This window comes from Acomys russatus, chromosome 1 (genome assembly GCF_903995435.1).
Source record: "Acomys russatus chromosome 1, mAcoRus1.1, whole genome shotgun sequence".
Lineage (NCBI taxonomy): Eukaryota > Metazoa > Chordata > Mammalia > Rodentia > Muridae > Acomys > Acomys russatus.
In genome coordinates this window covers 58,757,523-58,770,307 of record NC_067137.1, presented here as the reverse complement: position 1 = coordinate 58,770,307, position 12,785 = coordinate 58,757,523, and the positions used below count along the sequence as shown (strand labels likewise).

The 12,785-nt window shown below is 35.1% G+C and overlaps 1 protein-coding gene across 11 annotated transcripts in view; it reads left to right on the top strand.

Annotated features, from left to right (window-relative positions):
• Nova1 (NOVA alternative splicing regulator 1) overlaps positions 1 to 12,785 on the top strand; it is a 127,256-nt gene that overhangs the window by 98,154 nt on the left and 16,317 nt on the right. For all 11 annotated transcript variants that reach the window (XM_051145572.1, XM_051145564.1, XM_051145595.1 and 8 more), the window contains one exon: positions 5,050 to 5,216. In XM_051145572.1, coding sequence (XP_051001529.1) covers positions 5,050 to 5,216 — 167 coding nt within the window. The remainder of the gene's footprint in view (positions 1 to 5,049; positions 5,217 to 12,785) is intronic.

Genomic DNA, 12,785 nt, shown 5'->3' with positions numbered 1-12,785 from the left:
GGTAGGCGTGGCTTGTGTGCCACAGAGCAGATTTGCGGGTAAGATGATAACTTTGTAGACTTGGTTCTCTTTTTACACATGCTGCAGGTTCCAGGGCTCTAATTCAGGCTTGTTGGAGAGGGTCTTTGCAGACTAAGCAACTTTTTGTTCTAATTGTTTTTATTATCAACTTCGGGAATAAAGTTTTGAAATTCATTATATATGTCCTCGGATCTTCACCTAAGTTCTTTCTACTGAGATCCCTTTTATAGATATAGAGCTCATTTATGACTTACTACAGTTTATTTTTTAATCACTTCCCAAAATGTATTCATTTTCACATACATTTGCTGACCTTACAAATTCAAAGAGGTTTATGGACTTTGTAATCTGTAGATTTAAACAGCAGCAGCCCTGTAAGTCTCCCTTGTGTGTTTTTCACACTGGAGGTACAGTTCAGCCTCTGGATCGGAGTCAGTCCCTAAAAGGACAGGTTTGGGCATCTGGAGTTGATCAAGCACTGTTCTACCCAGCAACAATGCGATAATAAACATCACAAGTATGATTTTTATGTTTCTTCAACTGATTTCTGCCCCTAGATAGACTCCATAGCACTTCTCTCCTGTTAGTTTCCGTGCTGTGTGCTTTGTTTGCTCTCTGCGTAGTATCTGGGAGGAACACTATGAACAGCATGAGTGCAATGAGGGAAGCTATGTGGCCATCACTGTGTCTTCTGCCTCCAATGTAGTGTTTGCGTAGTAGGGCTCAGTGAATGTTTATAAAATGAGTGAACACATTAGAAACTATAAGCCAGAAATATTCAAGTTAAAATTTTTTGTCTTTTATTATTATTATTATTTACATCCTGATTTTTATCCCCTCAGTTGTGTCTTTCTGTCCCCACCCACCCTCCCTCTTTCACACTGATCCCCTTCCCCTAGACCTCAGACAGAAGGGGACCTCCTCCCCCACCATATGACCACAGCCTGTTAGGTCTCATCTGGACAGCCAGCATCTCTGTTCTCTGTGTTCCTCCTGGCCTCTTCACCAAGGGGAAGTGTCAAGTTCAGGGCATCAGAGTTCATGTCAAAGCCAGTCCTTGCTCTCCTCATACCCATGGAGAATGAGCTGTCTATTAACTAGATCTGAACAGCGGATCTAGGTTTACTGCATGTATTGTCCTTGCTTAGTTGTGAGACCCTGCCTGATTCTAGATCTGCCAGCCTTGATGGCCTGCTTGTGGGGTTCTTGAACTCTCTGGGTCCTTCCATTCCCCTATTCTTCCATTCCTCTCTCACCTGGAGTCCAGCAGAGTCCCAGCAACTGTCAGTATCCCCCATTGAAAGGAAGCTCTCAGAGGACATCTATGTTGGGCTAATATCCACTTATAAGTGAGTATATACCAAGCATGTCTTTCTGGGTCTACGTTATCTCACTCAGGATGATCTTTTCTAGTTCCATTTGCCTGTAAATTTCACGATTTCCTTGTTTTTGGTGCTGAGTAGTATTCCGTTGTGTAAATATACCACAGTTTCTTTATCTAGTTAGTCTTCACTTGAGGGACATCTAGGTTGTTTCCAAATTCTGGCTATTACCAATAAGGCTGCTATGAACGTAGTTGAGAAAGTTAATTTTTTAACAACAGGGTAGTCAACAGTGTCAAATGTTGATGAAAGAACAAACAGCACAGTGACAAAGAATGGGTTTTACCAGATACACTTGTGATAGATGGTTTGGGTGGGGTTGTATGAAAAGTAATAATTGAGTGGATCTGAGAGAGGTGTTGATGTTGAAGACTAGATGTTAAGGAGCTAGGGAATGTATAGAATTCTTTCAAGAATGCTGACTTAATTTAGACTCACCAAGATAGGAAAAATGTTTTCTACAATGTTGCCATATGTAATTAGCCGAAACACCTTGACTGTAACATTCATATGATTCCTAATTGTTTCGTGGTTCTTCTTGCTGTATGTAATTTTTCTACTGATGTGTAATAATACAAATGTATATGTCAAAAAATAAGTAAAATCTAAAATAAATAAAAACAGCAACAACCAAGCACAAGAAGAATGTTGACTTAAGGAAGGTGTGCTGTATCAAACCTGATGCTGCAGTCACAACTGTCTGAATTAAGTGATCCTTTGTTGCTTCATAACGCATACTTTTTATAAATGCTCCAGTTATCTTTCATAAAAAGTTATTTAGATTTGGACCCATTCAAATTTCCAATTGTATTTGATCATAATATATTTAAATCAAGTCTTTTTGTATAGAAAGTAATCCTTATTTACTAATGAAGCTGAATGAATTGTTAATAAATGTATTTTACACCCTGGCGGGATTTTTTTTTCTTTGCTTTAGTGTAGTCAGTTTTTCAGTTTTCAGTGCTATCAGTAATTACAATGTAAGGCTGTTTTATTAACTTCACTTCCAACTGTTTTGGGGTATTCCTTTCTCAGTGGAGCTGTGTTTTGCCCTATCTTACATCAGTGTATGGTTGGGATTTTTCATCATGCTAATATTGACACCTGAAGTCAAGTGAAAACACCAATGTTTCCATGTACACTTCCCCATTAACCTTTTATCTAATTTTTCCTCATTTGTTATTTTAGCCTGTTAAAATTCATTAGATTTACAGGAGCCACTAAAAAGACCCAAAAGAAAAAGTGCAGTGTACAAAAAGGAACTCCATCTTGAACAGGAGTGTGTGCTGGTTAGAAGGAGCCCAGTGCACCTCTGGGACAGTATCCAGAAGCTGTTCTAAGTGCCTTGCCCAAAATTGCAATACCAGAGAGAATAGATTTTGCTACATTTCTATGACCACTTTGCTGTGAATATACTTGAGAATTGTACCTTCTTTTATAAATGTTTTTTTTTTTTTTTTTTTTAGTTTTTGGTATTGCCTTTGAAATAAAAACTTTAAGCCATTTCCAACATCACTGTTGCTCTTTGCCTTAAGTCTTTCTTGTTATCAATACATATTTTGTAATTTCTCTTAATGTATGTGATATGAAAATAGAAGGGAGTGTTGTTAGGAAAGAGCAGGAAGTAGGGAGTTGTGAGGAAGGGCAGGAAAGGGTGTTGAACTCTGTGCCCTTATGAAGTGAGGCATGTGCAGTGAAACAGCAGTCTCATGCAGTGTGGGTTGGCAGTAGTGGTGTCTTGCCCACCTGTGTTTTGCGTTGTATAGGATGGGTGTGCATTTTCCAGTAGCCGATTCTCAGCTTTGTTGTACTTTATTGCAGAGAGTAGTAAATGCTGCTGTTAAGCAAATAAAATGATAAATAACTGGCAGTTTAGCTTAGACACTAATGGAGCCTAAAAGCCTTTAAAATGACAAAACCCAGCAACTTTTATGATTTATAGGCTCATTTGTGTTACACAGTTTGGTCATATACTTGACAGTATTTTTTTTTTAACTCTCCTAAAAATAATGTTTTTTTGTTACCTGGGTGAAAAGCCATTAGAATTCAGGAGCGGAATATAACAGAGGTTCTGCTAAGTCTCCCAATTTTAAGCACAGTTTCCTTTTGGGCCGCCCTGTTTACATGGTTCTAAGGAAAAGACAGTAATTCAGTCAATCCCTGGTGTATGTTCTGCAGCAGTGGCCCTATGAACTGCCCTCAGAATGCCTTGTACTTACTGTTGGCTAACATTGTGTTTAGACAGTCGTGTTTCCATTTATTTTTCTGTTAGGCCACACAGTCTGAAGAACACTGGTTGCTATGGTCAGACATGTATTGTGTCAAATCAAAATTCTAAGAATAACATGGATTGCACAGTCTTTAGGTACCTGGTGCCAGGCTTTCTTTGGAAGTCAGTCTGTTTTGGCATCCACAGAGAGCTCTGTGGTGTCTCTGAAAGCAGTGATGTAATCTGATCTGTGTTCTGTGTGGTCTGAGAACCTGAGTAACATTTTGCATTAGCTGCATTGATCGGGAATCCTTGCTAGTCATTTACTAGACAATTAATACAGTCTTGTAAAATGTCCCCTGGGTGTCCCTATGAACTAGATCGTTTTACCCCAGGACCAAAAGATGCATCAAGATAGACAGGAGTAACCGAAACTAATGAATACAAACAGGAAACCCTAAATCCACAGATCACATTATTTTCCATCCATCCTTAAAAATAAGCTATGCTTACTCTCTTGAAATTTCGTAGAAACTGAGGAAACGTATTTTCACAAACTCAAATTTTCATTGATTAAAATATGAAAATATAACTTAGATATACTTCTATAATTGTAGTCTTGTTTTTTTTTATAATTCCTGTGATCCAAGTGTGTTTCTAAGACATGACAAGCTTCTTTTTCATCACTCCTTAAAGCAGTATTAAATCTTTGTGATTGTTTTTAATTTCAGCAGGTTTACAGTTTTGCATGTATAGATGGCTTGACTTTTGAAACACGGCAGCCAATGGGAACCGTAGTACCTAGTTGAAAGGCTCAAAGGGTACTTATTTCTGATTTGTAAGTTTGGATCGCTGAAGAAATGGCTGCTATGTAAGACACACCTGCTGGAGTCAGCCTCAGAATTACTAAAGAGGTGTTGTCATTGCCTTAAGGCATGTCCATGAAATTCCTATGCTGTACCACAGATCATCTCAATCTCACTTATATGTCCCAGATATTCTGTGTTTTATTTAAAATAGCATCATCAATAAAATTGTTATTTGTTTTTGTATTTTGAAAAAGTTTCTGATTTACTGATTTTAAAAAATGAGCTCCTTAGAAGGTGTTTTCCTAGATTCTGTTATGTTACACTTTGTAAACCAGAGGCCTTTCATGAATACTGCATGAGCATTTATCCCCGTGAATGAGGGAAGTGCTCAGATCTCTGGATGCTTGCTTCTGCTGGGACTCAAATGCTGTGTTTTAAAATATCGAAAAGGAGTGAATTGTGAAATGGTTTTTTAAATGGAGCAGCTGTGTTGATTAGTTTTACTTCAATTGAACATTAGAACTTCAGAGCCATACACATTATATTATTTTATTAACGTTATGCTATCTTCTGTTTCCAGTGTAAAATGAAAAGGACTGTTTTCTGAAAATGAGTCTTCCGTCTGCAGGTACTACTGAGAGGGTGTGCTTGATCCAGGGAACAGTTGAAGCACTGAATGCCGTTCATGGATTCATTGCAGAAAAAATTCGAGAAATGCCCCAAAATGTTGCCAAGACAGAACCAGTCAGCATACTACAACCTCAGACCACCGTTAACCCTGATCGCATCAAACAAGTGAGTGTTTAGTTGGCTAATCAGAGAGCAATATCCACAGTGTAGTATGAATTCCTTTCAGAGGAAGTACTTTAGTCTTAGCATGAAAACGTTTAAAATAAACATATCTAAAGTCAAGTTTTTGAAGACTTTCAGAGCCTTTCATTGGCAAATCAATCTATTGATTAATTGAATTATACACGTATTAGCTATATACTAAGAGGCACTGATGTGACTCTTTATGATTGCTTTTTACAAATATGGAGGTAGAGGTTTTATTAATTTCTGGAATTCTATTCTGTTTAAAATATAGCATTTCTTAAATAAATTATAAATAATGAAAACAGCATTTATTTTCTCAAAATTTCCAATGCCCAGCTTCAGTGATATTTGTAGTTCTCAGTATAGGTATTGCATATAGACTCCTATTTTGTTAATTTGCCATGTCTAAAATATGTATAAGTCAATTTGTACCCCTAATGTTTGGTCCTTTGTTATTAATCAGCTATTACATTTTGTATGGCACGTGTAGTACACATATATATATATATATATATATATATATATATATATATATATATATATATATATGTTATAAAGACCCAGTGTTGAATTTTAATGTATGGGATTTTCTGTGAAGAAAATTTTTCTTGATTAAAAACAATGTGAATTTTTAAGACTGAGTAATGCTTGAGATGATGTAAGGAAATGACATTGCTTGATGTTAAATAAGGTGGATTCTTTTACCAAAAACATTTTAGACATACATATATGATATTTATGTTCATAACTGTCTACTTTTTGCCCTTTTATTTAGCCAATTTGTGACTTAGTTTTATTATCAAGAGATTGTGATTTTTAGAATAAATGTATTATTATTTACAAATTAATAGAAAATTTATTTTCATTGTAAAAAAAGTGAAATGTACCTCGAAGTTCTATTAATTTCATGTTTCCGACTTGAAAATATATTAACAAGTGCTATGAATCTATCATAATTTTATCAATATGTAGATAAATATAATACTAACCATATGTCAACTTTAAAATTAATAATTAAATAATATATGTTCAAATTATAGGCTAATATTCATAGTCTATTTAAAAAGAACTTCCTTGTTTAAAATAAGAAAGTAGCTCTATCTAAAGATCACTAGCAAGAGCCTCCATTAGTGTTGAATAATTCAGTTACTCCAGAACTATAGGAAGTGTCTCCCTATGGGAATGTGGCACCATCTACATATCTTAAAGCCCAGCATACTAGTAATTTTTTACTCACAACCATTTAGTAATTTGAAATATTCATGTTACCCATGCTAGATGAATACAAAGTAGTCCAAATACTTTGACTTGACAGTGATACTGGGACTTTATCATATTGGAAGGCAAGGTATCTAGGTGCAGGCTTCCAGGTAGAGATCACACAGGGCTCAAAATGGCCTGCAGGAGCGCTGAAGTATCTGGTCGCTGTCTTTCTGCCATAGCCCAGCCTATTACTTACCCCCCTCTCTCCTCTAACTTCCATGAAAACTTTTAAATACTTAGATGACCATTTTGATGTTTTGTTTTTAAATAGACATAAAATTACACTTTGAATAGTATAAAACTTCATCTAGGACGATAATGTGAGCTTTCTTTTATTATTTGTGTAGGGACAGATACAGAGTATGATCAAATACATACAGTTACAGACACAGAGTCTGAATCATTATTAAAATTCGAGTTTTAGCTAAGGTTATATGAGATTGACATGCTGTCTTATGTGCAAGACCAGGGTATAATGTTGAATGCCTCCAGAATCTTAAAGCATCTGGCTGATTTTTGATTGTCTTGTTTAAATGTTTAGTATATTTAAGATAAAATTTAAATACTAATATTGACTTATCTAGTTTTATATACTCAGATTCATTTCTGTGTCTTGATGTTCATAGACTTGAAAATTATTGTTTAAAAACCTGGTGGCACTCAGAGGAAGGACAGCAGGTTACCAAGAAGAGACTTGATACCCTATGAGCATATACAGGGGGAGGAAATCCCCCTCAGGAACAGTCATAGGGGAGGGGAATAAGGGGAAAATGGGAGGGAGGGAAGAATGGGAGGATACAAGGGATGGGATAACCATTGATATGTAACAAGAATAAATTAATAAAAAGTTAAAACAAAACAAAACAAAAAAACCCTACATTTGCATGTAATGGACAATGCAGGTAACATAGTGAGTCATTACAAGGGTGCAGGAAACAAGCACTGATTGTGCTGAGGCACACTATTCAGCAAACCCTCTCTGCACAACATAAAAACTATGCCAGACTTCTGAAAATCTGTAGGAGAAATGTGTTTCTGACCGCCTACAGAGGTACATCTTCACATGTGCTACAGGACAGTTCTTTAACTTCAGGTATCTAGTTCTCCAATTTCATACGTTTTACCAAACCATGATCTAAGTAGTTGTCAAGTATATGAATTTAAATGGCTATGATTTTACTTCTTAATGAATAAGGCCAGTTCTACACTATAAAATAAGTATTTGTAAAATAATTGTTTTCATGGAATAGGTAAAAGTGGTTGTCTCGAGGCTTAAAAGTTTCCATCTGAATTCATAGACTTTGAAGACATCTGGCTGAGTGCTGCTCATTACAAGTGGCATAATGTCTGCTTTTGCTGTAGGCATCAATCCCCAAATAATTTTTTCAAGTATTAATTACAAATATTCTTCTACACAAGGTTAAATGCAGAATAAAATTGGAGTTAAAAATGCTGGAGCCAAGTATCTTTTTTTTTTTTATACAAATAGCTTCAAGTGAAAAATGAAGTAATAAATTTTGCTAGTGTTTCCATTATTATCCTGGTTAGTTGCTGGGGCTTGACAATTTTAAAGTTTTGCTTTTTAAAGATTTTAAGGTATAATTTGTACTTAAAATCAGAACTCAAATATAGTTCTCACCACATCGGGTTTTAAAAGTGATGACTTATCATCATCTGCTGTGGCTTTCGAATTATATCCTGTGTTGTGTCCTAAGACACAGTTTAATAACTGAGTACATTTTGTAAACCACAATTCTCTATCCAGATGTACCTATCCTTCTTGACTGGTGGCATCATACAGATGGAGTTTCTCAAGGATGCCCTGCATGCTCATTTCAAAAGTCCCCCTGCAGGACTGCCTGTCCCCCCCTGCCTGAGACCCAACATCATGTAATAGATGTTGTAGGCAACTCAATTCTTTTTTTTTTTTTTTTTTTTTTTTTTGAGACAGGGTCTCTCTGTGTAGCCTTGGCTGTCCTAGACTCGCTCTGTAGACCAGGCTGGCCTCGAACTCACAGTGATCCGCCTGCCTCTCCCTCCCGAGTGCTGGGATTAAAGGCGTGCGCCACCACCGCCCGGCTGACAACTCAATTCTTAATCCTGGACCTTTTTAAAAATCCAATCTTCATAAGGAAAAATGTAGGAAGGAAACTTAAACAGTTCTCTTACATTTAAAAATTCCAAGAATTTTTTAATCTGCCCAGAATTTTACTTGTGTCCTAAATTGGCAAAAAAAAAAAAAAAAAAAAAAGCATTTGTCTATTTTTGAATATCACTTATTCAAACATAAACTTATTAAAATACTTTATTTGTAAAATATACGAAATGATATCCTTGTCCTTGAACTAGCTTGTCTTGTAGTAGTGCCTAACCTGTGAAAATATAGAAGCATATTTATATTCCAGAGGTGCAGTATAAACAGTGTGCCATTAGTCTCAGGATAGTCTAGTTAGGCAGAAAAGGATGCGAAAGGCCCATCTTGGAAGCATGAGATATGGTGTGTTTAGAGAGAAGTCTGCCGCGGTCCTGAGCAGTAGCAGGACTGGCTGACTTAGACTATATACACTAATGTTTAGCAAAATCAATGTTAGTTAAATATGGTGGGGACAGATAAGCAAGACCTCACGTTTGGCTGAAGGATACTATAGAGCACAAAATCATTCCTCATTTTCTGAAAGAGCTCCTTTCATTAATCTTAAAGATTATTATTTAAAAAGTAAAGGCTTCTTTGCATTTGGCTCTTTGTTGTGCTTTAACCAGATATTGAAGGTTTATCCATGCATTGTTACTGGTAAGAAAATAAAAAATGAATAGGCCAATAGACTAATGTTGATGTTTAAGACAGACAGGATGTTCATCAAAAGTAATTAGCTAATTGGTCAGTTGCTTTTATATTTTGTTCTTAAATAGTAGTATACATGGTTTGTTTAACAGAACACTACAAAGTTTGGTGAACTTTGTGATTAGTGAAAGAATATTACTGGCTGGTTGGCAGATGAGTGGAAAGAGAACAATTGAGATCTGTTGCTCATTAATTTTCCTTCTTTATCTGTAAATATTAGATGTTCTTAACAACTGATTGTTATAGAATTGTGAGAAGAAAAACTATGTTTATAATAGCATTTGTTTATGGTAATAGTCTCTGAGCCAACAAAACTCACATTTTAACAAGAATTCATCATATATTTTGTTGAAACTTTTTAGTTTGTAATTCCCCAAAGCTTAGTTATATCAATATTTTACTAAATGTCTAGTGTTAAAAATCTTGGGATTTAAAAAATGAGTATATGTCAAAGAGTCCATAGTCCTTGGAAGAAGCACACAGATCTCCCTGAGTTCAAGGCCAGTCAGGTCTACTTCCCAAGTTCCAGTCAATTTAAGGCTATATAATGAAACCCTGTCTTAAAAAAACAAAAACACATTTCTGTAACAAGTAATTCGGCCTATATTATCTAATGAATTGCTGAATAGCCATTCAAGAAACGTAAGTAAAAGGGTAGGCTTCCCTTTGAAAGGAAAAGGAGAAGGGGGACTCAAAGTTACTGTGTCCTCCATGATCACTACTGGAAACTGAAAAAATGTAGAAAAATATTTGCTTTACAAATGCTACACATTCCGCATATTGACGTTACGTGGAGAGTCAGTTTATTGCCTATTTGCAATGCATTTTATTAGGTAGCCGCTTCATAGTCACTATATGTTAACAACCACATAATAAGCTGATACAAATATTTTACTCATAAAATAGAAAAGAAAATCATTGTACACTTGCTATTTTATGTCAAAACACTTTAAATGGATTTATCTGTAGACTTAAGAACAAATTTCCCAACTAATTCCATTGCCCTAGTTAATAGAAGCCTTGAGACTAAAGGCATTGCTGTAACATATTCATATTCGTCTGTTTATTGGGGCAATTTTCCTTCTAGGAGTAGAAAAGGCAACTGAGAGGAAAACTTCTTGGAATGTATTTATTATTGCAAATTATAAAACGAGGATGCACTTGTGCACCGAAGGACCTGTATGAGTAGTGTCTAGGAAACTCGACAAGTTGTCACATTTTTCTGTTCTTACTACATCTAATATTTCACCCTAGAAAATACAGTACCTCTTTGCTGTGACATTTCAAAAAGCTCATCCTTTAAAATACACACTTGATTAATTCTCACCTATGTGAAATATTAAAATGTAGCTTCCTATCTAATCATCATGCTTAATGATAAAACTTTGTTATTTAAAGCACATTAATATAATTCTGGTTTAAATTATTTATTTTAGTCATAGAAGAAAGGAAGAGCAACCAAATTAGGAAGAACAATTTTGACGAATATGAGTTGTATTAATTATTAATAGATATTGAGAATATATGAAAATCATAAAGAATAGCAATAAAATTTGACAGATCATTTGAATCTAAGTTATTACAAATCCTGAGCTTCACATTATGACTTTTTACATCTATTTCTTTGCACTGTTTAAGCCCCTCACTGAGGGTTTGTATCTGGAACCAAGATATTATCCAGTATTTCAGACCGATTCTGTCACGATGAGCACAGACATGCAGAATCTGGCTTCAGTATGAGAATATCTGATCCTGGGAGAAAGAGGCTCTAGCCTTTACATCTCTTTAGTCATAAACTTGAATGTTGGACTGAGGTTAGTCCAGAACAGATGCTTAAATGTGTATGATCCCTCCCATAACACCATGTCATTAAGCTAGGTTGGCTTTAATATTGAATTCATACAGCATGTAGTAGCGTGATGTGATGCCCACAGTGCCTCAATATATCATTGCCCGGAAAAGAAACTGCACGGTAAAGTGGCTTTTAATGATTGACAATAACATTCCTCTAGAAGGCTCGTAAGGATTAATCACAAAGTGCCAAAATAGAAAATAAAAACTTGAAACTTTTGAAAGTCTTCATAAGGCTTTCCGCAGACTTAGTACCTTTTTGTGTTTTCTGTGTGTGTGTGTGTGTGTGTGTGTGTGTGAGACTTGAAAAAAATCCTTGGCTTGACTCCATATTAGATCAACTACTTCTCTATTCTAGGTTTTAAGAAAGAAAGTATTTTAAGAGAAGGACTTAATGAAACAGACTAATGGCTCAAGTACTTTGATTGTGCCACTAGAAATCCATGAATTAACACAAAACCATCAAATTTAACATCACCTTTATTCTTAACTGCTTTGTTCTATATAAATTGGAAGGTTCTGACACTTTAAATACAAGTATATGAACACAAATACTTTCGTTAACTTTTCCTGACAATGTCAAGTCTCCATGTTTAGACCTTTGCTCATACTTCAATAATTTTGACGGACATAAACAAGGTAATATATAATACCCCTTTTATATAGGCTTATCTAAACTGTAGAAAACTATCCCATTTGCCTATTAAGAAATACACATTTTCAAGGGTCTTGCCTAATCATATGATTTGTTAAGTGCACTACAACACTTAAATAAAACTCTGAACTCCTTAAACTTACTGCCTTGTTAGAAGTTAAAGGTTTATAAAAAATCCAGATAAGTGACTCAGGTAATATATATAGTTTGCTGTGACACCGCACTGTAGCATATTACGTGATTATAAATGGATAGACAATTCAGTTCATAATATCTTGTGATTATTTTGCACATAGGCAGATGATGCTATCATATATTATACTCTTTCTCTATTTTAATGTATCATTTAACATAAATGATAAACATGATAATTTTTAGAATGCTACCAGATACATGTTTATTAATATGAGGCTAATGTTTACATTTTCAGATGGCTCTAAGTTTATTAAAAATTAATATTTTAGAAGATAATGTGATATTAAGAACTCAGAACTACAAATTAAATTGCTTTTATGTATGGATCCCTAAATTCATGTGGAATCAGCCTGTTGGTGATTTTCAGCGTATTAAGTAGGTGGATACTTCTATGCCAAAGTAAACTCCATTTTACCACTTCTTCAAATCTCTGACTGTATTCATTGATAGGAAAATGACTCTTCCAATTTTATTCATCTAACTTCTTGAATTTTCTTTGACATCTCTTTTTCCCCAAGCAAATTAGAGGGAAAGAAATGGGACTGCTATTCATGCATAAGGGCAGGATGCCTTTAGCACTCATGTGAGTTTCTATCAGTCACCATCATGATTTCAAGTCATGAATTTATTTTTACATGCTTATGCATGCATATTACATGTATTAGTTACTCAGTTGATCTTAAATTCCATTAAATTTGAATGACTAGGAGGAAACCTTGTTCATAGGGTTTTTTTCTCGTTA